This window comes from Nycticebus coucang, chromosome 3 (genome assembly GCF_027406575.1).
Source record: "Nycticebus coucang isolate mNycCou1 chromosome 3, mNycCou1.pri, whole genome shotgun sequence".
In the NCBI taxonomy this organism is placed as follows: Eukaryota; Metazoa; Chordata; class Mammalia; order Primates; family Lorisidae; genus Nycticebus; species Nycticebus coucang.
In genome coordinates, this window is record NC_069782.1 from 87,145,893 (window position 1) to 87,171,860 (window position 25,968).

The 25,968-nt window shown below is 43.8% G+C and overlaps 1 protein-coding gene across 2 annotated transcripts in view; it reads right to left on the reverse strand.

Moving 5' to 3' along the window:
- Positions 1-25,968, reverse strand: part of SH2D4B (SH2 domain containing 4B) — a 112,770-nt gene that overhangs the window by 39,224 nt on the left and 47,578 nt on the right. For both annotated transcript variants that reach the window (XM_053586191.1, XM_053586190.1), the window contains exons 4-6: positions 25,685-25,832; positions 4,982-5,216; positions 248-375 (exon numbers count right to left, since the gene is read on the reverse strand). In XM_053586191.1, the coding sequence (XP_053442166.1) occupies positions 248-375; positions 4,982-5,216; positions 25,685-25,832 (511 nt within the window). The remainder of the gene's footprint in view (positions 1-247; positions 376-4,981; positions 5,217-25,684; positions 25,833-25,968) is intronic.

The following is a 25,968-nucleotide window of genomic DNA, read 5'->3' on the forward strand; positions in this document are numbered from 1 at the left end:
CTTGGCAGCCAAAGAGGTTGCATGGTGAGAGCAGTGGGTGAGTCATGTTCATCCCTTCCTAGCAGAGAGCAGAGAACACCTGTTCAGCACCCCTGGGGCCTCCAGTCTCCTGGACTCCTCCTTGAAGTCGGTGGAGGCAGGATACCACACACAATGCGAAGTCCTGTACCCCACTAATTACAGCAGCTCTTCAAGAGAGGCAGAGATGTGGAAATTGTCTCCATCCAGGCCTGGAAAGAATTCCTACCATGGAACCAGGGGGCGATGGATTTGGTGTTCCTCTCGAAGCCAGCTCGGCGAGGCAGCTGCTCTTCCTTAAACCAGCGGATGATGACATCTCTGGAGACTGGACGCAGTGGGCGCTCCCAAGTAGGGCTGAGAAGAGAGAGAGGAAGGATGGAATTGTGGGTCAGGGGAGAAGAGGGGAGTGAAAAAGAAAGGGAGGAAGGAGGGAGGAAAGGAGAGGAAAGGGGGAGGGGAGAGGGAGGAGGAGAGAAAGGAAGGGAGGGCCATGGAGAGAAGGCACAAGTGAGACACCCACCTTCGTGCCTGGGGAGAGGATTAAATGAGCCCAGGTCCTTGAAGGCACTTTCAAGGACCTCAGCTTGCCTCCAAACTTTCAGATTATATCAGCTGGTGTTATTTTTTCCAAAATAAAACTATTATCAGGCTCAGCGACTATAGCTCAAGTGGCTAAAGCGCCAGCTACATACACTAGAGTTGGCAAGTTCGAATCCAGCCTGGGCCTGCCAAACAACAATAACAACCAAAAAAAAAAAATAGCTGGGCATTGTGGCAAGCACCTGTAGTCCCAGCTACTTGGGAGGCTGAGGCAAAAGAATTGCTTAAGCCCAGGAGTTGGAGGTTGCTGTGAGCTGTGATGCTATAGCACTCTAACAAGGGTGACAGCTTGAGGCTCTGTCTCAAAAAAAAAAGAAAAAGAAAAGAAAAGTGTTATCCCTTGCTTCAAAGAAAAAAGCCACACAGGCACAGGTGGGAGTGAAAACGGGCTTGGAGGGGATGCCTGAGAGAAAAGAAAAAGCAGATTTTCCCCCCAACATGGCCAGATGTTGATAAATATGAACATCTATGAAGAAGGATCCTGATGGAACAGGAACAAATGTATTGATAGGTGAGTGTCCCCCACACCCTGACACCCTGCTAAAGAGAATTCCAGGTCCCCTTCCCAATATCTACCCCTCTCCACCCTCTAAGGGAACACCTGCCTTTGCCACTAGCTCCTGCACTTACGTGGGGCAGAATCAGGAGAGTGAACAGAGGGAGAAAACAGGGAACCTCAATATGAAACAAATGAGATACAAGAAATTCAAAGGATAAACACAGAGGAAAAGGGGAAGGGAGCGACAGCACTGCAGGGGCACCTGTGGGAGGGGTGGTGAGGACTGCAAGCACGAGAGGGGAGTGAGCAGGAGCGTGTGAGGCATTCTAGAGAATGGGTCAGGAATGTTTTAACGGTTTCTCACCAGTGAGCCAAGATGTTCATGGCTTCTCTGTCTGACCTGTGGTTCCTGCATGCACACACTGACAGGGCCATAAGATCCTGGTATAACTGGGTCTAAAACAGGAAGAGTCTGACAGTATGTAACACATAACAGGCACCCGACACTGTGTGCTGAACTAATATGCAGCCAGACCACGCTGTGGCCATTCACAGCATGAAGAACAAGGCCTCCCTCAGCCCACCTGATCAACCACAGCCTCCTTACCACTTCAGCCAAGTGACAAAAACCTGGTACATTCTTAGTTTATCACTGCTATTCACCTAACAGTACTGACATTTGGAATTCACCACTGCCATCCTCGGTGTTTATAAAATAAATGCCAGCTGTCCCCTCGAGTAGTCTTGATATTTGCCCTGTGCCAACACTTTGACACTGGGCTTGGCTCACCTCCTTTCAAGTCCCAGAATGAATCCACTTGGCCAATTTTTACTTGCCCTAAAATGAATACACTTACACACGCACACACATACACACAGTAGTGAACACTGTAGATTTTAGAAAAGAATTGGAAGAGAAACTGAGCATAAGGTTCCATTCCACAGCGTAAAGCCATCCTCCCTTGGTTTGCCTCCAAACCCTGTCTTGTCCTTCAATGCCACAGCCCTACAATTGGCCCTGCTGCCTGCAGTGTCCTCCCCAACTCCTTCTCAGGAACCTCAGTGCCCTTCATCTTCTTGAAGCAGCCCCAGGGCAGCCCTGCACCCACCCAGCCTCTTCCTCTACATTTGCATTTCCTGAAAACACAATTGGAGAAGGAAGGCAGATCTTCTGGTCTCTAGGACTCACCCTCCTTAGAAGGCAATGGGTGGTTATAAATAACAGCAGAAAGAATTGACTTGCTCTTGTCCCTCTGTTTCTAAGCAATAGACTGGAATTTGTTTCTAAGCAGAGAATATCTAAATAAGGAATTTGATTTTCTCAGAACATAAATGCTAGCACTTATGAGGCCCCCTGGCCAGAAGCCTCACCCCTGCACCAAGAACTCTTCTTCAACAGCGGTATGAATGCTTCCATCCCTCAGCCCTGTAGGCAGGCAGGTGTCCTGGCCAGTACAAGCACCACAGAGCTAAGAGCAGGGAGGACGGTAGGACTGTCCCTGGGAGAAGTGCAGGAGGGATGCTGGTGGGGGGCCTCTCTCAGTGCCTGGATCTGAGGCTGAGTGCATAGCTTCTTCCCCACCTGCCCGCTTCCCTCTGACTACACAGCCAGCCCAGAACCAGGCTGCACATGGTCTGTGTGGCTCTCTCATGTGGGGCCCAAGGGATAAATTCTAGATGTTCTTTTAAAAGCTTAAAGAGGAAGAAGGCTTTTCTAATTATGCCCCCAAATCTAAAATAAAATAAAGGAATATTTGACCTTATAAAAACCAAGAATCTCCACATGACAGAAAATTCCATCACTAAAGTTAAAGGGTAAATGACAAAATCGGAAAAAATGTTAGTCACAGACAAAGGGATCCTCCTCCTTAATAGTTAAGTTCCTAGAAATCAAAAAAGGAAAAGACTAGTAGCACAATAAAAAAAAAGTAGGAGAAATAAGGAAATACCACGACCCTGAACCATATACAAAACAATCTCACTCATAAATAGAATTGCAAGTTTAAACTTGCTCTGGGGTATTATTTCTCATACAAAGCTTAAGTTTGATAAGACTAAGGGATGACAACAGTGTGAATGGGAAAAAATCACCACCACCCTTGCAGAGGGCAAGTTGATGACTATTATTAATGTCATAAATGCACACAGCCTTGGCCCAGAAATCCCAATCTGGGGGTTTCTCTTGCAGATAATAGTCACATGTGTATAAGATAAACTTCTCTGCAAGGTCATTCATTAAGGGCACTGTTGGAAACAACCAATGACCTGAAACAATGCCAGTGTCCATCAATAGAGTTTTTGATAAATACAGCACAGCACATCCATGCAATAGAAGGATACTACTCACCTGCTAAAGAAAACATAGATAAAAATAAATTAACAAGCTAAGAATTGATATGAAAAGACCTCTAAAAAATAGTTAAATGGGAAAAAATCAAAGTGCAGAACTCTGTGTGTAGTATGTAATCTTTTATGCAAAAAAAAAAACAAAAAAACAAAAACAGAGGGAGTAAGACTTTCCGTGTTGGCAATTGCAACAGGAAACTGGGAGGACACAGCAGAAACTCAGGGCAGTAGTTCCCTGTGGGGGCAGAGGAAGCTAAGCAGATGGAGGAGGAAGAAGGAGTGGGACCTCTCTCAATAGACCCTTTAAAACGCTCTGGTTTGAGAATCACATGTGGAAGGGGTAGGAGGGAGGGAAGAAATGAAGTTAGGATCAGCTCTCCCTAGACTAAGGAAGGTGAAGAGGGTTATGAGTAACCCCAAATCCCAGTGAAAGCAAAACTCAGACAACCCTTCATTATCTGGGGGTAAACGGACTCTTGGGCAGACTGCCTGTGGCTAAGGGAGCGAGCCAGCAGGTTCTCACTCAGCTGTAATGGGGACAAGGGGAGGGGAGAGGGGTCAACCCTTGGGGCCGGCCTAAGATGTGAATAGGTGGGAGGTAGAGAGGCTCCCTGCAACTTTTTGACTTTTGGTCCTGGCAATCATGGCAGTCACATAAGTGCCCTTCCCAAACAAACACTTTGGGCACACAAACCTGTGTGAGGACCCCCCCTGCACTCAACCACACTAAACTGCAAACCTGTTGCTCCAGCTGGGGATAAAGCAGTGCTGCCGGGTGGTTACAAAAGGCAGCAAGCCCCGGGTTCCAGGCTGCTGGGCCATATTTAACCCATTTGAGGTTTTTCATTACAACATTTCTTTTTTCTGAGTGCAAGAGTCTCACTCTGTTGGCCAGGCCAGAGTGCTATGGCCTCAGCTTACCTCACAGCAACTTCCACTCCTGGGCTCTAGCAATCCTCCAGCCTCAGCTTCCTCCACAGCTGGGACTACAGGTGCCTGCTATAACGCCCAGCTAATTTTTCCTATTTTTAGCAGAGACAGGGTCTCGCTCTTGCTCAGGCTGGTCTCCATCTCCTGAGCTCAAGCAATCCTCCACCTCGGTCTCCCAGAGTGCTAGGATCATAGAGCGAGCCACCATGCCCAGCCCATTCCAATTCTTAACCTGGAGTCCATGGACCCTAAGAGTAAAATTGTATGCAAGCATTTGGGATATTTACACGTGCACATTTCAGGAGGAGGAGGGGGCACAGCTTTCTTTAGATTCTCAAAGAATCCTTGATCCCCAAGACGTTAAGACTCCCAGAACTCCAAAGTTATTAGAAATCTCCAACCCTCACACCTCTCCTACCCCTTCCACCCAATTACACAGATTGGGTCACTGGGGTCCAAAAACGGGCAATGACTAGCCCTCAATTTCAAAGCAAATCTGGGGCAGAACCGGGACTGGAACCCTGGTGTCGCATGCCTCAGCCCAAGCCTCTTCTGCCCCCAGCCACATGCAGAGTCCTGACCCACCTGACCGGCAAGGTGAGGGGTGGCGGCAAAGTGAGGGGCGGCGGCGGACCGGGGCCCGGCAGGTGGTGGTAGAGTCTTGCTTCCTGCTCGTGGCTCTGGCCGAGCTCCCGGAACATGGAGCTGAGGCCAGCGACGGTGCCCTTCTGAATGGCGCGGAGCGAGTGGCGCCGGTACTCGTCCCGGGCGCGCTGGGCTCGGCGGCTCCTCTCCTCGTCAGCTGCCTTGGAACGGCGCACTGGAAAGAGGGAGACAGCGTTGGCCCACACCTGCAGCCCAGGCTGTGCACTGCAGAATCCAGGATCTGGCTTAGTCGGGGAGTCCCAAGATTTACTCAGAACCGGCTACTCAGACCCACAGGGGCTGCAAGGGGGATCTCACGCCAGGAATGACACGACAGCCCAGGTCCAGCCCTAACAGCAGCCTTAAGACAAGCCTGTCCCTATGGAGGTAAAGACACTCAGCTGTCTGGCTGATCCTGTATCTCCATCACAGAACAACCTGCAGGCTGCAAGAGAATTATATGAGGACTCCTCAGCTTAACTGTGGTGGTAGATATCACAAAAAATTGTGCACAGACTTTTTTTATGTGTGTGTGCTCACCAGCTTTCGTTGGTGTTTTTGTATTCAGTGTGTGGCCTAAGACAACTCTTATTCCAATGTGGCACAGAGAAGCGAAAAGGTTGGATACCCCTAGATGGAAATTTCCATTTCCATCTCCATCTTCCTGGGAGTGCCTTGCTCAACGCAGCTTCTCAAACCCTGTGGCCATCTTCCCAGCCTCAAGGGCACCTGTCCAGCTGGTCTGTATCTCCAAACAACACTGCCATCACCCACAAGACTGTGGGCTTTCTGTGTGCCAAGCCTTGGGCTCTGAGCTCACCCAGTGTTATTTCACTATAGATCACTTCCTCCAACCACCAATAGGAAGGGCATATCACTATTTCTGCTTTATGGATGAGGAAACTCAGCGTACGAAAGGTTAAGTAACTTGCACAAAGGTAAATGGCTAATAAAGGGCAGAGCCAGAAACGGAAGCCAGAGGCGCCTGATTCTAAAACCCACCGCACCCCCCACTACCCCACCAAGCTCCCTTCTATTTAAAACCCTGTGTATCTGACACCAGAGCACTTTCTTGCAAAAAAGCCAAAGAAGCATGTAAAGACCATCTGGTCCAGCCAGGTGCTATCTCTCATGTCTATAATCCTAGCTATTCAGGAGGCTGAGGTGGGCAGATCCCTATAGTCCGGGAGTTCAAGACCAGTCTGGGCAACATAGTAAGATCCTGTCTCACCAAAAATAGGACCATCTGGTGCAACTTCCTTATGTACTCATGTGAAAATTGAGACCCAAGGAAAGGCAGAGACTCGCCCACCTGAGTTAGTGGACCAGGCCACCAACCATCCTTTCTTCTACTACATGATGAGTAGTTGGAAATGTTGGTGTCCTAATTATGGTGCCCTTTGCTTTTTGGTTTCCTATGACCTTGGGATCTGTTAGGTGAGTGTGTCAGTGGGAGAGGGAAAAGGATTTCTTGGTAAGAGCTTTTAAGACTCTAAGACACCCCTCTCTCCAACTTTATCTTTTTGTGTTCATGAAGGAAGAGCCTGTCTCAGTCAAACTGCCCTGAAGAGACATCTGTGTGTTGTTACTTCTAAAACTCAGAAGGGAGGTCTGGAACTGTGAAAATGTAGGAGCGGCAACAAAACTTACCGGAGACAAGGTCTACAATTAAAACCAATTATTTCATAGTCTGACTGCCTCTTGGCAGGCCCCTCTGTGCTCCTAAAACCCAATCCTTTAGCAGAAAACTCTTGAAGCTGGCCTTTTTTTCTTCTAATTGTGCCAGGCTAATGATTTCCCTGGGCCCCTGCAGGTCCCTTTCTCCGCCTGGAGTAAAATCTTAGTCTGTTTCTACTCCAACACCATTCAACATGCACACAGCAGGCACCCACCAAGAACTGTGCTCTCCATTAGCATTTAAAGGATAAAGGTCAATGGCCCTGGTCCTGAAAGAAAGCATTTCTACTTCACAGGTTGTCAAAGAACCCTTCCTGGGAACATTACATCTTCCAGATCTGAGGAAGGCAGTGTGATGTCTGTCCCTTAGAAGGTATTTATGGAAGTGTACCTGTTGGTGTCACATGCAGAATATCCAGTAGGCTATGAGCTCCACGAGGGCAGGTGGAGAATTTGCTTTGGTCTATTCATTGCTGTATTCTATAACATGGCAAGTTATACATATTTGGGGGATGATTGATTGCACCCAATTAAGTATTTAACTTTGCATCTATCCAGGGCTGGATACAGAGATAATACAAAAGCAGACCCTTCTTTCAAGGCATTCAGAGCCAAGCTGGAAAAATAAGACCAAAAAAAAAAAAGAAATCTCTATCTTAACGAAGAGAAAGTAAAGAGTATCATTTTTTAAAGAACCAATAAAGTATTGTCAGAGATAAGGGCAGCAGCACTCACATTCTCCTAGGGAGCAGGCAGCCATCACAGAGAGAAAATTTGATTGAATAGGAGATCAATAGGAATTTTCCAAAGAAAGAAGAGATTTTCAGGAGAAAACCTGGATTTTGGTGTCCAGTTGGCTCACCTGTAAAGTTCAGATACTAAAGACAGCATGATACCTTTCTTGCACTGGGGTGAGAGGCTCCAATAAGGCCAGGGCACCCAGGGATCACTAGACTGCAAACTAATCACTACAAGCTCATGCCTTAGTGGAATCAATGACTTGGGGAGTTTACAGCAATATTCAGTGACAGACGGATTGCAGAAAGAAATTGCACTCAGACTAGGAAAACAAGTTTTTGGAAGTCAGACAGGTGAGACACTGAGCCATTCGTCACAGGGAGAATAAATCCATTCTCCTGAAGCCCCACCCTAGTCTTGCTTTCTCTTCCTCAGAGGCCGCAGTGGCTCCCCAAGTGCCCTGGCAGATGAAGCCCTTAAGAAGTGCCCTGCCCATAATCTTCTCCCAGTTCAGTGGGCCTTTGAGCTCTCTACCTGCCCTCTGGCTCCATCAAGCACCCACCATGCTACAAATTTGCCTCTCTGTAGCTGTGATCACTGACTCATACCAACCCTGGGTCAGCTCAGAAATACCAGACCCTCCCTCTTCACTTCCCAGACAGAAGACTCAGTGTCCTATAGAATTCAGATGGTCCAGTTATATCCTACAGAGAAAATGAATGCCTCAAAGTAACATCAATTTGTAGTGATCAGTTGGATGAACAGAAGAATGTTCCCCCAAATTTATAAAGAATCCTATAATATAGGGAAAGACTTCAATAAAAATTTAAACTGTGTATGTGTACATATGTGTTTAAATTCTTCTCCATGTGATCTTGGGCAGCCTGAGCTACCCTGTCTGTACTTTCCTTTTTTGTCAATAAAGGGGGGGGGCCTCAGAGGCCTGCTTAGAGACATTATGGGATAGTACATAGACAGGACAGAGACAGTACCTGGCAAATGGCAGAATTTCATTAAATATCTACTGTTGTTTTTGTTGTGTTAACTGTGAGATAAGGAAGCTGGAATGGCATCTTTAGAAAGGGTCTGTGCAGGGAGGGTTGGAGGTGAGGAAATAGTGTGTGTGTGTGTGGGGGGGGGGGGTTGAGTAGAATCAGGGGCTCCTGTCAGGGAATGGGGAAAAGTGAACACTTTGTAAACAGGGGAGGCCTCCTAACCCCTGAAAAGAAGGAACATGCAGCTCAGATGTTGAAGAGAATACACAGGCCATTTGTCATTCAGCCTGCTGGAAACATAGTCACCTGTAAGAGTAAGTAGGCTTTAAGAAAAGATAAAGAAAGCATCTTCAAGGAGGATAGGAAGAAAGTACAGCCTGCTAATTAAGGAAGTTGGGGGCATAGAAACATTATAGAACACTGCAACTTAACAGATCAAGCAAGTCCTATACAGGATACAGTTTCCATATTTGGACATGTTGCACACCATAGGATGAATGCTGCACACCATAAATATCCCAAGTATTGGTAAAATCAACGGTTAGATTAGCACTCAGCAATTCCCACCAAAAAAGGAAAGAATGTGAGTATGAGGCAACATGGGTAATCAATGACCGGTAGAGAAGGACAAAGGTGCCCAGAGACACAGAGAGGCCAAGGAAAGAGTTACACAATCTCACAGGGAGACAACAAGGACATCTGTACCTTGACACTGCCCTTGTGTTTCTCCCTCTGGTCCTTCTCACTCCTGAGAGGGACCTACTTCCAACTCTCTGGAAATGCTCCAAGCTTTCTCTTCCTTCTTAAATAAACCTTCTCTTTGTTATACTAAAGCCTGTGTGAAGTTACTTTTGCTTTCTATTCACACTGCCAGGCTGCTCCAGTTTTGCTTCTGTTTCTACTCATTTTCAATTTCTATTCAAGCCCTGCCTCAGTTGAACTTGCTACTTCCACAGAGTAATTGAACCAAGTCAGGTGGCCTCACAGAACCAGGACCCCATCCTCCAACAGGTTTGGCACTCAAGATGATAAATCCCAAGAGATGAAACTCGGGGAAAAAACTAAAGTTCATCCAAGGGGAGGCCTCTCTCAACCCCTACCCAAGGTCTCTGACAGGGATCCCCAAACATACTCCTCCTGCAGGCTATGCCTGATGCCTGCCAACAGTGACCCCCTGTAGCCTCCAGAAGCAACTGCAAAACTTTCCTTTTTTTTTTTTTAATTGTTAAATCATAGCTGTGTACAATCAAGGGGTACAATGTGCTAGTTTCATATACAATCTGAAATATTCTCATCAAACTGTTCAACATAACCTTCATGGCATTTTCTTAGTTATTGTATGTAGACATTTGTATTCTGCCTTTAGTAAGTTTCACCTGTACCCATTCTAAGATGCACTGTAGGTGTGGCCCCCCCATTAATCTCCCTCCACCCTAACCTCCCCCCTCCCTTCCCTTTCCTTGGCTCTTTCCTCATAGTCTTGTGCTATAGTTGGGTTATAGCCTTCATGTGAAAGCTATAATTTAGCTTCATAGTAGGGCTGAGTACATTGGATACTTTTTCTTCCACTCCTGAGATACTTTGCTAAGAAGAATATGTTCCAGCTCCATCCATGTAAACATGAAAGAGGTAAAGTCTCCATCTTTCTTTAAGGCTGCATAATATTCCATGGTATACATGTACCACAATTTGCTAGTCCATTCGTGGCTCGATGGGCACTTGGGCTTCTTCCATGACTTAGCGATTATGAATTGGGCTACAATAAACATTCTGGTACAGATGTCTTTGTTATATTGTGATTTTTGGTCTTCGGGGTATAAACCTAGTAAAGAAATTATAGGATCGAATGGCAGGTCTATTTTTAGGTCTCTAAGTATTCTCCAAACATCCTTCCAGAAGGAACATATTAGTGTGCATTCCCACCAGCAGTGTAGAAGTATGCCCTTTTCTCCACATCCATGCCAACATCTCTGGTTTGGGGATTATGTTATGTGGGCTACTCTTACTGAGGTTAGGTGATATCTCAAAGTAGTTTTGATTTGCATTTCTCTGATGATTAAGGATGATGAGCTTTTTTTCATGTGTTTGTAGATCATATGTCTGTCTTCTTTAGAGAAGTTTCTCTTCAAGTTTCTCTTGCCCACCCTGAGATGGTATCACGTGTTCTTTTCTTGCTAATATGTTTGAGTTGTCTATGGATTCTGGTTATTAGACCATTATCGGAGGTATAACCTGCAAATATTTTCTCCCATTCTGAGGGCTTTCTGCTTGCTTTACTTACTATGTTCTTGGCTGTGCAGAAGCTTTTTAGTTTGATCAGGTCCCAGTAGTGTATTTTTGATACTGCTTCAATTGCCTGGGGAGTCTTCCTCATAAAATACTCACCCAGGCCAATTCCTTTAAGAGTTTTCCCTGACTCTCTTCAAGTATTTTTATAGTTTCATGTCTTAAGTTTAAATCTTTTATCCAGTGAGAGTCTATCTTAGTTAATGGTGAAAGGTGTGGGTCCAGTTTCAATCTTCTACAGGTTGCCAGCCAGTTTACCCAGCACCATTTGTTAAATAGGGAATTTTTTCCCCACTGAATGTTTTTAATTGGCTTGTCAAAGATCAAATAATGATAAGTAGCTGGATTCATCTCTTGGTTCTCTATTCTGTTCCAGAAATCTACTTCTCAGTTTTGGTGCCAATACCATGCTATTTTGATCACTATGGATTTATAGTACAGTCTCAGGTCTGGTAGCGTGATTCCTCCTGCTGTGCTTTTATTGCTGAGTAATGTTTTGACTATTCAAGGTTTTTTCTGATTCCATATAAAACAAAGTATTATTTTTTCAAGATCTTTAAAATATGACAATGAAGCTTTAATAGGAATTGCATTAAAAATATATATTGCTTTCGGTAGTATATACATTTTAACAATGTTGATTCTTCCCAGCCATGAACATGGTATGTTTTTCCATTTGTTAACATCTTCAGCTATTTCTTTTCTTAAAGTTTCATAGTTCTCTTTGTAGAGATCTTTCATGTCCTTTGTTAGGTATACTCTGAAATATTTCATCTTCTTTGGCACTACGGTGAAAGGAATAGAGTCTTTGACTGTTTTTTCAGCTTGGTTATTGTTGGTATATATAAAGGCTACAGATTTATGGGTGTTGATTTTGTAGCCTGAGACATTGCTGTATTCCTTGATCACTTCTAAAAGTTTTGTAGTAGAATCCCTAACGTTTTCCAGATATATGATCATATCATCTGCGAAGAGTGAAAGTTTGATGTCTTCTGACCCTATGTGGATACCCTTGATCGCCTTTTCTTCCCTTATTGCAATTGCTAAAACTTCCATTACAATGTTAAAGAGCAATGGAGACAAAGGGCAACCTTGCCTGGTTCCTGATCTAAGTGGCAATGATTTCAATTTAATTCCATTAAATACGATATTGGCTGTGGGTTTGCTGTAGATGGCCTCTATTAGTTTAAGAAATGTCTGTTCTATACCAATTTTCTTAAGTGTTCTGATCACGAAGGGATGTTGGATATTATCAAAAGCTTTTTCTGCATCAATTGAATGAATCGTGTGGTCCTTATTTTTTAGTTTGTTTATGTGCTGAATTATATTTATAGATTTACGTATATTGAACCAGCTTTGAGAGCCTGGGATAAATCCGACTTGGTCATGGTGTATAATTTTTTTGATGTGTTGCTGGATTCTGTTTGTTAGGATCTTATTGAGTATTTTAGCATCAATATTCATTAGTGACATTGGTTTATAATTTTCTTGTCTTGTTGGGTCTTTCCCTGGTTTGGGGATTAAGGTGATGTTTGCTTCATAGAATGTGTTGGGTAATATTCCTTCTTTTTCTATATTTTGGAAAAGGTTTAGTAATATAAGTACTAGTTCTTCTTTCAATGTTTGGTAGAATTCTGACGTAAAGCCATCTGGTCCTGGGCTTTTCTTTTTAAGGAGATTTTGTATAGTTGATGCTATTTCAGAACTTTATATAGGCCTGTTCAACATTTCCACTTCATTTTGGCTAAGTCATGGTAGGTGGTGTACTTCCAGGTATTGGTCAATTTCTCTCAGATTTTCATATTTCTTCTTCTTTTTTTTTTTTTTTTTTTTTTTGCAGTTTTTGGCCAGGGCTGGGTTTGAACCCACCACCTCTGGCATATGGGGCCAGCACTCTACTCCTTTGAGCCACAGGCACAGCCCCTCAGATTTTCATATTTCTGAGAGTAAAGTTTCTTATAGTATTTGTTAAGAATTTTTTGAATTTCTAAGGGGTCTGTTGTTATTTCATCTTTACCAATTCTGATTGATGAAATTGGAGATTTTACTCTTTTCTTCCTGGTTAGGTTGGCCAAAAGTTTATCTATTTTATTGATCTTTTCAAAAAACCAACTTTTGCATTTATTGATCTGTTGTATAATTCTTTTGTTTTCAATTTCATTTAATTCTGCTCTGATTTTGGTTATTTCTTTTCTTCTGCTGGGTTTGGGGTTGGAGTGTTCTTCCTTGTCCAGTTGCTTGATATTTCCCATTAACTTATTAACTTCCTCTCTTTCCATTTTCTTGAGGAAGGCTTGCAATGCTATAAATTTCCCTGTTAGGACTGCCTTTGCAGTATCCCAGAGGTTCTGGTAATTTGTGTCTTGATTGTTGTTTTGTTCCAAAAATTTGGTGATTTCCTTCTTAATCTCGTCTATAACCCATCTATCCTTCAGCATAAGGTTGTTTAGCTTCAATGCTTTTGTATGGGTATGCAGGTTCCTGTTGTTATTGAGTTCAACTTTTATTCCATGATGGTCTGAGAAGATGCAAGGAAAAATTTCTATTTTTTTAAATTTGCTGAGGTTAGATTTTTTTTGCCAAGATGTGGTCAATTTTGGAGTATGTTCCGTGGCTGATGAGAAGAATGTGTATTCAGTTTTTTGGGGATGAAATGTTCTGTAGATGTCTGTTAGGTTCAGATGTTGAATGGTTAAGTTTAAATCTAAAATTCCTTTGCTTAGCTTCTTTTTGGAGGATCTATCTAGCACTGCTAAAGGGGTGTTAAAATCTCCACTACTATGGAACTGGAAGAAATCAAGTTGCTCATGTCTGTTAGAGTTTCTCTTATAAATTGAGGTGCATTGTGGTTGGGTGTATAAATATTAATAATTGAAATCTCATCATATTGAGTATTACCTTTAACAAATATGAAGAGTCCATCCTTATCCTTCTGTATTTTGGTTGGTTTAAAGCCTATTGTGTCTGCGAATAGGATTGCAACACCTGCTTTTTTCTGCTTTCCATTTGCCTGGAATATAGATAACCATCCCTACACCTTGAGTCTAAATTTGTCTTTTAATGTAAGATGCGATTCTTGTATGCAGCAGATATCTGGTGTGAGTTTTTCTATCCAATCAGCCAACCTGTGCCTCTTTAGAGGACAATTTAAACCATTCACATTAATTGAGAATATTGATAAGCCTTTCAAGAGTCCAGCGGACATTTTTAGTCCTTTTGCAACTGTGGAAGTTGGGATTTGATCAAAATTTTCTGGGTGGGTTTACTTTTGTGGTGGAGGGTTATGCTGGTCTTTATGGAGGATAAGTCTGAGAATATCCTGGAGAGATGGTTTAGTTATGGCAAATTTCTTCAATATGTGAATGTCATGGAAGTATTTAATTTCTCTGTCATAAATGAAGCTCAGTTTAGCTGGGTACAGGATCCTGGGTTCAAAGTTATTTTGTTTTAGGAGATTAAAAGTCGATGACCATCCTCTTCTAGCTTGAAAGCTTTCAGCAGAGAGATCTGCGGTTATTCTAATATTCTTCCCCTTGTAGGTGATGGTTTTCTTTCATCTGGCTGCTTTCAGAATTTTCTCCTTCATATTAACTTTAGTGAAGTTGATTATGATGTGTCTAGGGGATGTCTTATTTGGGTTGAGTCATGCTGGAGTTCTGAAACTGTCTGCTATCTGAATTTCAGAATCTCTTGGCATGTCTGGAAAGTTCTCCTTCATAATCTCATGGAGAAGAGACTCTGTGCCTTGTGAAGCATCTTCGTCACTTTCGGTGATCCCTATAACATAAATATTGGTTTTCTTCTAATTATCCCAGAGTTCTCTGAGAGAGTTATCGATCTGTTTTTGCTCTCCATTTCTCTTCCTCTTTGAGAGTTTGCGAGCATTCGAAAGCTTTGTCTTCAATGTCAGAAATCCTTTCTTCTGCTTGCTCCATTCTGTTTCTGAGGGATTCTACTGTGTTTCTCAGATCTTTGAGGGCTGCAACCTCTTGTCTCAATGTGTCAATATCTTTGGTCATTTGGTCTTTGAATTCGTTGAATTCTTGAGATATCTTTTGGGTTACTGCTTGGAATTCTAATTCGATCTTATTTGCTATCCAGATTCTGAATTTGACTTCTGACATCTCAGCTATTTGTCTGTGCATGGGATCTTGTGCTGTGTCTGCCCCATTGATCCTTGGGGGAGTTGATCTACTCTGACTATTCATATTGCCAGAGTTTTTTTGTTGATTTCACCTCATGATTGTTTCTCACCATTGCCTCTGGCTGTCTTCAGAGTTCGGGAGGTGTTTCTCCAAGATTAGACCCCAGCGGGATCACTCTATTGTTGCTGGATCTTTGTAGGGAGTGGCCCTGTGTAGTTCCTCTGGGGCTGCTCTAGCTAGAGAGTTCTGGTTGTGGAAGCAGCTCCGGAGTGTAACACACCTGGATCCAGCAACAGGGTGGGAGGTGTTGTGCACGGTTCTGGGAGTGCCTGGTGCCCAGTGACTTTGGCACAGAGAGCCAAAGGCTCCAGCAGTCTCTGGACAGGAGAAGGGCTCTACGCAGAGGCAGGGAGGGCTCTGGAGAGCACATGGCTACCAGAGTCCCTGGCCAGACAAGCAGGCTGGTGTGGAGGCATGGAGGGTACAGGAGGAAGGACACAGTGTTGCGCGGCTCCCACAATTCCTGGTCAGGGCATGCCGAGGCCCAGCAGGCGTGGGTTGCGGGTCAGGGTTCGCGGCGCAGCTCTTATGGAGGTCTGGGTAGTGCCAAGCCCAGGAATTTGAGGTTGCTATGAGCTGTGATGCCACAGCACTCTATCCAGGGCAACAGCCCAAGGCTCCAGTGTGCCAAAACCAGTCTCACTCTGCCCCTGAGGATTAAGGCTGTAAGGCAGCTCAGTCCCCACCATTAGGCTGCTCAGACACCAGGTTACTAGCTCCCGCCCAATCCTTGCTCTGCGACCCTGAGGGCAGAGCTTGCTGGGCAGTTCTCTCACAGTGGCTCCCTGCAGCCCACAGCCGAACACTATTAACTCCGTCTGGCTCAGCAGCTCAGTCTGGGGCTCTAGACAATGCCCAAAGTTCTCTGCACTTCTGCTCTAGTTCTCCCCAAAGGCAGTTCAACTGAGTGCCAAGTCCAAAAGCACCGAAACACTTCACAGGTAAGGCCTTTCAGGTTTGCAGTCTCACTGCTGCGTGTACTTACAGCTGCCGGTGGGATTAGGTAGATCAGACACACGCAACTACTTGCCAGTTTTGCACTGTTTTTGTCCTCCTCTTGGGGTCCTCCTCTTCTGACTCCCTGTATCCTCAAAGGGATGATTATAAGCAGATCCCACCAGCCAGAGATGCCTGGAGTCTTATCTCCCCAGACTCACCGTGCCCTGTTGCAGGGAAGCTATTACTCGGCCGCCATCTTGGATTGTCCCCCCAGAACTTTCTTAAGACCAGAACACCACCCACACCATGTGGAAGACATAAAGATCTCAGGAATTCCTGAGCAATTCAAGGAGAGGAGAGAGAACTCTAAGCAGGGCACAAATCAGCCACGTTGGGGTTCAGGTTGGCATTTTTCCAAGTTATAATACCAACAATATCTGTCCCCTAGAGTTTGGAAAGCACTTCAAATTAGTTATATCCAAGGAGAAACTGCACACTTGCCTATCCCATGAGTGGATAAAAAAAGCCCTTCTTTTGTCTTCTACCTTAGCTGTCCTCCCAGCCTGAAATTCTGCTCTGTTTCGACCCCTGGCTAGATGCCATCCCCAGAAGCCCTTCAGGTTCTGCCTGTCTCGAGCCTACAGCATTTTAGAATCTCTGACATTAAGCCAAACTCCAGAACACACACCTTTCTACCAGTGGAGGGAAGTGAACCCACAATACTGAACCCAGTACTGGGCCTAAGCCCATGTTTCCTGCTCAATTCAATCAGCAACCCCGCAAGGGGTGAAAAACTAGTGTGCAGATGGCTGGTTAAGGGCCACAACCAAAATCACATAGTTCAAGCAGCCCAAGGGGTGAATGTAAGTCCAACAGCTCCAAAACTCTGTCTATATTTCTAACCAAATAACAATAATAAAAGTTCCATTTTCATACATAATATCATTTGTCAAGTCACACTAGCTCATCTCTAAATCTCTGGGCAACTAGATGTTCTCCAACTGTACACTCTTACCAGTTCACAGTCGAAAAATGATGAAATGAATTTCTGTGTCTGATATATTCAGAGCTGCTCAGAAGCCAGAGCTCTGGCTGAATAAGTAACTAAATTCTCTGTTGAACTGAATAACTAACTGTATTCAAGTGATACTAAAGGGGATAATTCCCTTTTTTTCTGACTTGGAGAATTTAATTTGGGTGTTTTATCAAAAACTGCTGCTCCCCGATAGATTAATGACCCGCTCTATCTTTCATATTAAATTAATTGAGTGCAGAACGGCTTTGTCGGATTTGAATGACAGACTCTAGAGTTTAGCTCATCATTCTTTAAGAAAGTATAAAATGAGGAACTAAAATCATAAAGCCTGAATTATCACATCTTTTCTCTGTTTTTCAGAGGTGTTTCCCTTTTCAGTTGCCACACAGTACATTGATTAGCAATCAGGCAGCTCCTGGCCAGATGATTTCTATTCTCCATCCTGGTGACACACCAGCCCAGCTCGTAATTTTCCATCACACTGTGTAGCTACAAAAAGAAAAGCACTTTGTAGGTGCTTTTCTTTTACAACTTAGAAAGCACTTTTGTTTCCTCTCTCATTTCATCCTTCCAACAAGGCTCACTTAGCTCAACAAGATTAACCCCATTTTACAAATGAGGACACTAAGCAACTAAGCAAGAACTTGCTCCATGTCACCTAGTAAGTGACAGAGCCAGGACAGGATGCCGAGGACAGGGCTCCCAGTTGAGGGCTCTTTTCCCCACGCTGCATAGCCTCAAGTGACTTCACTTTGTGATTGTGCACTGTTTTTCTCGTTTTCAGTATAAACCTTCAGTATAAACCCAGCCACCTGCCTCTTCTTCTATTCTGAATTTAAATGAATGAATTCTTCTTCTTTAGCTTTTCCCCATCTGACCTTCACAGCCTCCTTTTTCATCATGGGAGCCCCACGCTGCATCACACATGTGCCCTGACCTACGCAAACAACAACCTTGCCTTGCCCAATGCTGTTCCCTCTACTACGATGCCCTTCCCCACCTTCCCAAATGCTGTTTCCTCCACAAGGCCTTTTGCTAATGCACACCTTTTTCCAAAGGGATTTACTCCCTCTACCTGTACTTTATACAAACCTCTATCAGAACCCTTGTTGGACTGTAACTGTGAGAGCCTCTTCTTCCAGACTATGAGATTTTTCAGGAGAGAAAATATGTCTAACACAATGGTTGGCATATAGTAGGTGCTCAATCAACGTACAGTTGGCCCTTGGTATCCTGGAGGATTCGTTCTAGGAAACTCCTCCCCCACCTTCCCACAGATACCACGATGCTCAGGTTCCCTCCATAAAATTTGTAGCATACACATATTTTCATTATCCTCTCATATGGTAGGGGCCTAACGCAGCCACACACAACCCTTTTTCCCCTTGTCCTTCCCCTCTCCTCCTAAAACAAAGAAACAAAGGATCTGGCTAGCCCCACCCCAGAGAAGTGCTGAAAGACCCTAAGCTGACCAGGCAACCTGTGGAATGTGTCCACCCACCATGGACCCATATAAAAGCAGTCTCTAACTGCCCCCGAGTGTAAATGCCATCTTCCCCCTGCCCAAGCGGGTCACCCTCCCCTTTCAATATACCTGACCTGACCATTTATCTACCCTGCAGCCTCGTTTTTGGGAAACACCATTTACACCTTTCATCAACTACATTAAATCATCTCTAGATTACTTGTAATACCTTATACAATATAAATGCTGTCTAAATAGCTATTATTCTGCATTGTTTTTATTTCTGTTATTTTATTATTTATTGTTGTGTTGCTATTTTTTTAAAACATTTTCTATCCGTGGTTGAATCTGATGATATGGAACTCAAGGATACAGAGGGCCAAGTATATTCTGTTGTTGCCAGTGGCCCTGATGATGAGATTTTCCCCCAGATGCAGGAGGAAAGGTTGCAGAGGAATGTTATACAGCTAAAAACAGTAAAATGCTTTCTCTCACAACACCACCAAGTCTGAACTTCAGTACAGACAGAGTCTCCACCTACCTGGATTCTGCTGCTGCAAACAAATGTGTTATCAGCTGACATCTGCTTTGTGTTCCTGGAACCCAGCCACCACTCAGCGGTCTGGGGTGCTCAGCCGAGTGTTTAAGAGACTCCACAGGAAGGGCTCCCTGAGTACTCATTGCCTCTTTATGAAACTTCCTGTGCATGGACCCTGGAGGCTCTGTGAGGCTGATGGCCAAAGACATCCCTCCTACATCCTGTCCATGGAGGACACCTAATCCACGGGCCAGAACACTAAGCCAGGAGGAAGGAAAAAGCTTCTTGAGCTCCATCCCCCAACCTGCCTTCTGAGTCTCCGGTTCATTATCAGTAGCCTAGAAATACCAGAACTCAGTCTGCTTTGAGGTTGTTTCAACTTATGAGTGATGAATGTTCAGAGGCTCTGTGAATGCTCATGTCTTAGGGCATTCAGATGCATTTAGTGAGGACACAGTCTGGGGCATATTTAGCAATTCTTCAAACAACTCCAACCCCTATGTAAATGAGCATAAAACCCTTAAAGGGCCCCTGCCCAGCAGTGACCAGTGAGCAGGTGCAACCTTCTCCTCTCCTGTGCATCTGCCCCTGAGGCATCACCTCAGAGCCTTCCCCTGGATGAAAAATGAGCTTTGAGCACAATGTTTGTATTTACAATTTTGACTCTGAAAGGAAGAGGTGACTGTACAGCAAGACCCAGGTGCCACAGCTGAGAGTGACCAGCAGAAGAAGGACATGGTCCTGAAAGTGGACCCCCTACGTTTCCTCCCCAGCTCCATAGGCTCACCAATACCCAAGTAACAAGGGATGGAGACTTAAAGCAAAATCCCATTGTGATTTTAAACTATTTGCACACACATATTCCACAATGCAATTCCAGCTCTTGTTCCAAATAGAAGGTTCTTCTCAGCCAATCATTTTGCTATCTCCCAGAAACACTGGCAGTACTACTCCCCTCATGCTGTTAGGGAGAAATCGGAAGGACTGGATGGACTCACCACTCTGATGCTCCAGGAGGAGAGGCCAGGGGAGTCTACCCACTGCTTACCCCACGGGGGTGGGCCCAGCATTCAGTTCTATCTGCATGACACAATGTTTTGGGTTCCCATTAATTCAAAGAGCCTAGTGGAGAGACCACTCAGGCAAGAAAGGAGTTTTCCCTAAGAGGAGAAAATCTCAAGATAAGAGCAGCCACTGGGCCAGAGTGCTAGGGTTCAAAATACATTACTTGGAACCCACCCCCCAACCTGTTTTGCAGAAAGGTCCCTAAAGCCACAGGAAGTGAAGAGGCTAGAAGAGGCCCAGGGGACTACGGGACCCCACATGCTCTTCAGCACAAACACACGAGAAAACAGCCGCCTGAAGAGGATTTGGAGAACAAAGACAGCCTAGTTTTAAAGCTCTTTTGTGAAACCAACAGTAAGTCCCTAGGAAAGGGAGACGGAGGGCCTGGTTGAGAAATGAGGTTTGCACCATACTGGCACTGATTCCCTGAGCCCTGCACATGGCATAATCTCTGCTCTGGGCCGGAGCACCCAGCACTCTCGCTGCCTTGGCCCCAAGGGCCCCACAACATCTAAGCAAGGTCATCAATGGGAAGAAGTAGGAGGAACACTGGTACTTGATTATATACTCAGTTACATAGAATAGAAAACATAGCCAACACAAAATTAAATACTTCCCAATAGCCTGGTTATGTTTCCAAATCTGTCCCAGAAGTTCTGGGTATTTCAGGACTCGCACCAGCTTAATATTAATTAAATATCAGTTTAAAAGAATATAAGTGGACAAGGTGACTTAAGGAGTTCTAAAAATCCTCTGCTCTGTAAAAGCAAGGAAAAGACTGACAAATTGTCAGAATCAACTTTCTCAGATTGTTAGACATTAACTAAAGTCTTGCAGGAATTCAGGGAGCATTTATTTAAGAAAAAAATAGCTCATCAAAAACTTCCCCCCCAAAATCCCAGGACTAAATGGCACACTGGTAAATTCTACTAAACATTTAAAGATGAATTAATTCCAGTTTTTTACAAGAAAATAGAAGGGGAGTGAACACTTTTCCAACTCATCCTCTGAAGCCAGTATTACCTTACTATCACAGTCAGATGATAACATTACAAGAAAACTACAGACCACTATCCCTTGTGAACACAAATACAAAATACTAACAAATAGAATCTATCAACATATGAGAATATTTATACACTATGAGCAAATGGGTTTTATCCCAGGAATGCAAGATTGGTTCAACATGTGAAACTCCACCACAGAATACATCATGTTAATAAAGAAGAAAAAGCACACGCTTATCTCAACAGATGCAGAGAAAGCATTTGAAAAAATCCAACATCCTTTCATCCAAAAAACACTCAATCTAAAAAAAGCATGGCACTTCCTCAACACAAGGTTATCCATTAAAACCCAAAGCTAACATCATATTTAATGGTAAAAGCTTACCCATAAGATCAGAAACTAGACAAAGATGCCTGTTTTTGCCAGTTCTATTCAACATATTAGAAGTTTTAGCCAGAGTAATTACACAAGAAAAAGAAATAAAAGGCATCCAGAATGTAAAGGTAAAAGTAAAGCTATCTCTATTTGCACATGAAATTACCTTACATGCAGAAAATCATAAGGAATCCACAAAAAAAAAAGGAAAAAAAATCTATTCCATCCAATACACAACTTTGGAAAGGTTGCAGAATGCAAGAACAATAGACAAAAGTCAATTGCATTTTTACACACTAGCAATAAACTATCCAAAAATGAAACTAAGAAAACAATTCTATTTACAATAGTATCAAAAGAATAAATAATTAAGAATAAAGCTAGTTAAATAAGTAAGAATAAAGTGGTGCCTGTAGCTCAGTGGGTAGGGCATCAGCCACATACACCAAGGCTGGTGGGTTTCAATCTGGCCCAGACCAGCTAAAACAACAATGACAACTGCAACAGCAACAACAAAAAGCAAGGGGTTGTGGTGGGCGCCTGTTGTCCCAGCTACTTGGAAGGCTGAGGCAAGAGAATCACTTAAGCCCAAGAGTTTGAGGTTGCTGTGAGCTATGATGCCACACCACTCTACCCTGGGTGATAGTTTGAGACTCTATCTCAAAAAAAAAAAACAGAATAAACAAGTGCAAGACTTCTACACTAAAATCTATAAAATATTATTGAAATAGATTTTAAAAGACTTAGATAAATGAAAAGACATTTTGTGATCATGGATTAGAACACAAAATATTGTTAAGATGGCAATATTCTCCAAATTGAGGTACAGATTCAGTGCAATCACTATCAAAGTCCCAGCTGGCTTCATTTCAAAAATTCATAAGCTGATGCTAAAATGTATATAGGAATACAAAGGACTCAGAATAACCAAAATAATCCTGAAAAAGAACAACTATGGATGTCCAATACAACCCAATTTCAAAACACACTATAAAGCTACAGTAATCAAGACTGGGTGGTACTAGCATAAGAACAGACAAATAAATCAATGGGATAGAATTGAGAGTGCAAAAAAAGACATTTATATTTTTGTTCACTTGATCTTCAGAAAGGGTGTCAAGACCATGCAGTAGAAAAAAACACAGTCTTTTAAGAAAATGGCACTTGGACAACTAAAGGCCACATATAAAAAAAATTAAGTAAGAAACCTACCTCACTCAAAATAGAACAAAGATCTAAATTTAAGGGCTAGGCTATAGCTCAGCTGCTAGGGTGCCAGTCACATACACTGGAGCTGGTGGGTTCAAACCCAGCCCAGGCCTGCCAAAACAATGACAACTGCAACCAAAAAACAGCTGGGTGTTGTGGCGGGCACCTATATTCCCAGCTACTTGGGAGACTGAGGCAAGAGAATCGCTTAAATCCAAGAGTTTGAGGTTGCTGTGAGCTGTGACACCATAGGACTCTACCAAGGGCGACATAGTGAGACTCTGTCTCAAAATAAATAAACACATTAATTAATTGATTGATTAATTTAAAGGCTAAAACTACAAACGTCTTAGGACAAAGAGAGGCATAGGTCACTGTGACCTTGGATTAGACAATGGATTTTTTAGATATGATACAAATCATAAATGACCAAAAAATAAATAAATTGAACTTTTCATCAAAATTTTAAAATTTTGTACTTCAAAAAACACTATTAACAACATGAATAGACAATTCAAAGAATGGGAAAATATTTGCATATCGTATCTCTGATAAGGGATCAATACTCAGAATATATGAAGAACTCTTACAACTCAACACAACAAAAACTTTTCAAATATGGGCAAAGCACTCAAAGAGACATTTCTCCAAAATGAATATAAATGGCCATAAAGCACATCAAAAGATGCTGAATGTCATTAGTCATTGGGGAAATGCAAATCAAAACCACAATGAGATATCACTTCACACCCACTAGCATGGCTATATTAAAAAACACAATTACAAGGGTTGGTGAGGATGTAAAGAAATTAGAACCCTCATACATTGCTGGCAGGGATATAAAATGGTGGGGTCACTTTGGAAAACAGAGTAGCAGTTACTCAGAATGTTCAACATTGTTACCATATACAGTAGTTTGAATGTATGTTCCCCTCAAAACTTAGAATGAGAATCCCCAGTGTAACAGTATTAGGAGGTAAGGCCTTAAGAGGTGATTGGATCATGAGGGCTCTGGATTAATCCATTCATGCATTAGTGAATTAATGAATTAATGGGTTATCACAGGAATGGGTTAGTTTTTAAATAAGCAGGTCTATTACAAAAGCCAGGTCAGGGGTCAGTGCACCTCTCCCTCCCTATGTGATGTCCCTCTCTGCCTCAGGACTCTGCAGAGTCCCCACCAGCAAGAAAGCCCTCAACAGATGTGACTCCTAGACCTTGGACTTCCCAGCCTCCAGAACTAAGAAATTTCCTTTTTTATATATTACCCAGTCTCAAATATTCAGTTATAGCAACAAAAACGAACACCATATGACCTAGAAATTCCACTCTTAGGCATATAGGCCAAAGAGAACTGAACTTACACAAGTGTTCAGAGCAATGTTGTAACATTATTCAAAATGGCCAATGAATTAAAACGTCTGAAATGTTCACCAGCTGACAGATGAATAAACAAAAATGTGGTATATGCATACATTAGAATATTACGATTCTATTTATATGAAATGTCCATAATAAGCAAATCCATGGAGACAGAAGTTAGATCAGTGGCTTCCAGGATCATAGTGGAGGGAGAAATTAACTGTCATTGATTGGTTCCCGAGTTTCTTTTGAAAGTGATAAAAATCTTCCGGAATTAGATATTGGTGATGATGGTTGCACAACTTTGCAAGTATACTATAATAACAACTGCTGAATTGTACATTTTAAAGGACAATTTTTGTAGCATATAAATTGCATCTCAATTTGTTGTTTTAAAAAATGGTCCGAAAAGTCTGTTTAATGAATCTGACGTAAGGTGAAGATATACAAGGGCCAAAAGGCTGGCCAGCAGAAAACATCTCTCATTCCTAGTCTCCTTGCGTGGCCCTAGTTCCAACCACTTTCAACATGTACTACTCCAACAGCCCCCTCCTGGCTCTCACTCCCAAAGCCTGCCAGAATCTTGTCAATCACCTTCAAAAGTTCCCCACTGTCCGCCTGTTTTCACCATACCTTTCTATTTTCTGTAGTTTCTGGGTTTTTGACAATGGAGGCCTTGCTGATTCTGGAGACAGTGCCCCTACCAGGCTAGCCAATTCCAAGAGACAGTGGTGGTCTAACTGGCAAGTACACCTCCATATGCAAGCCATCCAATCCACAGCCCAAGTGCCCCAACCACCTCCTGGTCTTACACTGCCGGCCAGGATCCATCTGTCCGAATCACTCCAGGAACAGATGCCACAAAACTAGAGCCAACTCTATCTATACCCCAGAGCCCACTAAAATTATCCACGCCAGCCAATAACAAGCCTGCCTCTCCTGTCTCAACTTACCCTTCTGAGGAAACCACAATAAAGGTTCTTGTTTTCCTCCCTCCCCTCTGCCTCTTGATAGAGCCTGGTGACTCCACACATGGCCCTTAGTGGCGTGTCATGCCTCTTATCTGTAGGTATCATGAGTAAAAGGTTCTTCCTTCATGAGGATCACATCTGAGCTTGCATGTCTTATCACACCTGATACAAACAGATCCCAGGTACATAGTAAAACACCACCCTCCTGCTCCACACTAAAGTCTCACCACCCTGCCACTCTTCAAGTTGTCACTGCCCTGTACATCCTAGGCACACCTCGTTCCTTTGTCACCATGCCTTGGTAAATACAGGAGCATCCATCTGGAGCGCTCTCCCCAGCCTCTGTGACTCACGTATTTCTTGTGTCACCACCGAGACTCCCTCTGGGATACCTCCTCTGGAAGCCCACTGGGACAGCCACTCTGGTCTCTGACAGCTTGTATGCTGCAACCTCCCTTGCTGCCCTTAGCCTGTGTGTCTATCTGCTGCTGTCATAGGTTAATGCTTCCAAGGGAAGGGCCATGACCCCTCAACTCTGGATCCCCAAGGCATAGCACAGAGGGAAGAAATTACTGGCAACTCAGTAAACGCAGGATTTCTTTTTAACATAAGAAATCTCCCCAAAGGGCATGTAAACTCCAAAAGGCGGAGCCCTTACCCTCCGAGTCCTTAGCAGGGCCATGCACGCTGTTGACCCGAGAGCTGTAAGCAGCGCAAAACCACGGAAGGGGCTGGAGGGGCTGGAGGGGCTGGAGGGGCAGGTCGGCTACTCACACTGCTCCTCCCACTCCCGCTCCTCCTTCTCGCTGGCTTGGCAGTGCAGCTGAGCCTGCTTCAGGGTCCAGTACAGCTCCTTCGCCCGCTGCTCTTCCTGCAGGCGAATCTGCTCTTCGCCTCGCTTCCTCTCCTCTTCCTCTTTCCTCTAAAAGGTCATGAGGACAGAATGGCATTAGTCGACAGCGACACCTCGCAGGGAGAAGTGCCTCTGGGACTCTGCAGCAGGCCAGGTGAGCAGGCGGCAGTGGCCACTCCAGGCTCAGTCCCTGCACGTGTGAACT